The 3,473-nt window shown below is 35.6% G+C and overlaps 1 protein-coding gene across 1 annotated transcript; it reads right to left on the bottom strand.

The window, feature by feature from the left end:
• Positions 1 to 1,720: 1,720 nt before the first annotated feature.
• Positions 1,721 to 2,284, bottom strand: LOC140180525 (uncharacterized). The gene has a single exon (XM_072221745.1). The coding sequence runs from the start codon at positions 2,282 to 2,284 to the stop codon at positions 1,721 to 1,723; it is 564 nt and encodes a 187-aa protein (XP_072077846.1).
• Between the last annotated feature and the right edge of the window lie 1,189 nt (positions 2,285 to 3,473).

The following is a 3,473-nucleotide window of genomic DNA, read 5'->3' as shown; positions in this document are numbered from 1 at the left end:
AAGGGAAGAACAATTTCCAAGTTTGAGATAGGTATTCAAATGGGTGTGGCTGATGGTGCTGTAGGTACTGGTGAAGGTAAGGTAGGAGAGGTGGTTGTGATAGACAAAAAAAGAGATCTGAACTCTGGAATATTTGGTACAGTAGGTACAGGTGAGGACAGGGAAAAGGGTGTGGCTGTGATGCTTAGTGCAGGATGTGGAGACCTTGATTCTATAATGTTAGGTGAGGGTTGAGACATGTTCCTATTTAGTATTGGAATGGTTGGAGTTGAGTAAATGTCAGAAGACAAATCAGGCTTGGTTGTTGAGGGAGTTTTCAAATTTTTGAAAGGAAAATTATGTTCATCAAAGATCACATTGCTTGACATCACTATCTTTCCTTCTGCAGTAAGGTACTTGTAGCCTTTGTGCACTGCACTATAACCCAAAAAAGTACATGGTGCTAATTTGAACTCTAGCTTGTGCCTATTGTATGGTCGTAGGTGTGGAAAACACAAACAGCTAAAGACCTGAAGGCTTATGTAATCAAATTTCTTCTCAAACAACTTTTCAAATGGTGACTGGTCTTGCAACACTGATGTTGGTAACCTATTTATTAAGTGAACTGCCGTCATGAAGGCCTCTCCCCAGTACTTAATTGGCATGCATGCACCTGCTAGCATAGCTAAGCCCTTTTCAACTATATGCCTATGCTTTCTCTCAGCACTGCCATTTTGCTGATGTTCATGAGAACAAGAAATATACCTTGTACCTGTAAATTTTTAGCCAAGCTCAAAAATTCAGCAGCATTGTCAGATTGAAGCATTTTAATTTTTGTGTTCAATTGCAACTCAATCATTTATTAGAAACAATTAAAAACTTATTTAATTTGAGATCGAGTTTTAATGAGGTAGAGCCAAGTATATTTCCTATAGGCATCAATGAAAATGACAAAGTAATAGTTTCCATTTAAGTCAGGTATAGGGGCAGGGCCCCAAATGTCTGTGTATATGAGTTGCAGGGGAGCAGTATATAAGGTATATAAGGGAGGATAAGAGAGTACATGAGACTTTACAATACAGCAGGAAGCACAAGAATTTTTATTTAATGAAGCAACAATATTACAAGATTTTAGCACAAAGAAAACAACATTATTTGTTGGATGACCTAATCGATTGTGCCACAAGAGAAATTGATCAACAGTGGACACATTTGAGGCAAAGGCAACTGGTTTATTTGATGAAGTGAAAGATGGAGTGAAATTGAGGAACTTGTATATTCTCTTGTCAACTTTTTCCTATATAACAATCTCTTTAGTTTCCTAAAATTTCACACAGCAGCCATTAGAATGAAATTCAAAATAAACATCATTGTCACAACAGAATTTATATACACTAAGTAAGTTCTTAGTGATATCAGGCATATGTAGTAATTTGCTTAACAAGAATTTTCTATTGCTCAAATCAGTTTTAAAGAAAGACTTTTCAACAAGATTGATATGCAAAACTGATCCGTTGCCTATGATCATTTGGTCTGCACCTTCATACTTCTCTCCTTCAATTAGATTTTGCTGGTCTGAGGTCATATGGTGTGTAGCACCTGAGTCTGGAAACCAGCCTTGATCTTGTAATGTTGCATGTGTGGCTAATACATTGCTCAAGTTGGCTTGTGATGCTTGGAGAGTCTGTGAGCTTGTGCCTTCATATTAAGTTCTGGAGCCTTCTGGTGGATCATACCTATATCAGCATGTCTTGGCAGTGTGTCCAGGCTTGTCACACACTTGGCAAATAGGCCTATCACCATTGAACATTCTTGAACCATTATACTGCTGCTGTCTTTCATTGTTGAATATTCTTGCCCCTTCAGCACCATCAGATTGACCATTATTATAGAAGTTTCTACCACCTCTCATCTGTCTTCCACCACCTTTACTTCTGTAATCTCCTCTGAAACCTCCTTTGAAGCCACCTCTTGAGTTAAAGTTCTGAGAGTAACCTGGTAAACTTTGTGCCACATTTGCTTGTATAAACGACTCTGGTCTTCGAAACCTCTCCAACATACTTTCACGAGTTAATAGCAAAGCCTCTAATTCTCCAACCGAGATGCTCACTGGTCTTGCCACTACTGAGGTGATTACTGAGCTATACTCTTCGGTTAGTCCATTCAGAATAGTGTTTACATGATCACTCTCACGCATTGGTTCTCCTACTGAAGCTAAAACATCAATTGTTCCTTTTAATGCTAACACATACTCATTTACTAAGTTTCCTATCTTAATACTACTCAACCTGTATTTCAATTGCATTATTTTTGCTCGAATTTGTGAAGAAAAGTGATCTTCTAACCTTTTCCAAACTTCATATGAATAGATTCATCCTACCATTCGAGTGGTGAATGGCTTGGTCATTGAAGCAAGAAGCCATGATTTGAGAAGCACATCTTGTCTCTTCCATGCAGCAAACTCTGGTGTTACATTTCCTGATTCATCAAGCCTCAACGGGATTCCTTCTCCGATAATGTGGTGAAGCAAATTGTGGCCTTCAATAGTTGATTTAGCCTGGTCTTTCCACTGCAAGAAGTTGTTATCGTCGAGTTTCATTGAAATCGGAGAAGAGGTGAATTTTAGAGCTGTGTTCAACTGATTCATTGAGTTTTCAGATCTCTGACTTTCACTTGCCATTGAACTGAATGAAAAAAAGCTCTGATATCATGAAAGGTACCAGGCTCAAGAAAGAGAGGGAGTGGAAATAGAAAGAATTCAAGAAAGAAGAGGGAGTATAAGCAGAGTACATGTAGAGAAGAGAAGGAAGGTTCTGGTTGAATCTGAAGTATATTGATAAAATACGTTCCAAAGTCATGCAATAATAATTTAGCTCTAACTACTTATAGCAGAGGAGCTACAACTGTCAAGCTAAATTAATCACTAACAAACTAATTGATATGTGTTTAATTATAACCAATTAACTAACAAATTAATCACAAGTTAACTAATTCTGTTTACACTAATTCAGCATCAACTAATGTATCTATCATTTAGCATACTTAAATTTATATTTTTCTCAAAAATATAAATAAAATTGAGAAATGCCTTCTTTTGTAAAACAGATTAATCAACATTGTACTGCCACAATGTCTTCAAAGTAGTGTTTGTGTCTATCACTGGATCTTGATCGTTTCTAAATACAATGAAGCAAAAGCAAAGGCATATATATGAAATAAATAATGCACAATTTAATTTAATCATTACTCAAGTGTTTTATATTCATTCTTGTATACTCAAATTTAGATTTTATTGAAAACCCAACTATATATGATTAATGTATTTTAAATCATTAAATAATAAATTTGTAATTGAAATAAATAATATATTTATTTAAAGTTGTCGATTAAACTCTGTACCATAAAAGAATTAAGATATATACACATTAGCTATAGAGTTGAAAACATCAGATAATGGCTAATTTTTTTAATATGAATTAAACATGCATGTATGT

This window comes from Arachis hypogaea, chromosome 17 (genome assembly GCF_003086295.3).
Source record: "Arachis hypogaea cultivar Tifrunner chromosome 17, arahy.Tifrunner.gnm2.J5K5, whole genome shotgun sequence".
NCBI lineage: Eukaryota > Viridiplantae > Streptophyta > Magnoliopsida > Fabales > Fabaceae > Arachis > Arachis hypogaea.
Note: the sequence above shows the minus strand (reverse complement) of the source record. Positions and strands in the feature narration are given on the sequence as shown.

Coding starts and splice junctions, on each gene's coding strand:
- LOC140180525 (XM_072221745.1), bottom strand. CDS start 2,284: ATGCAATTGAAATACAGGTTGAGTAGTATTAAGATAGGAAACTTAGTA.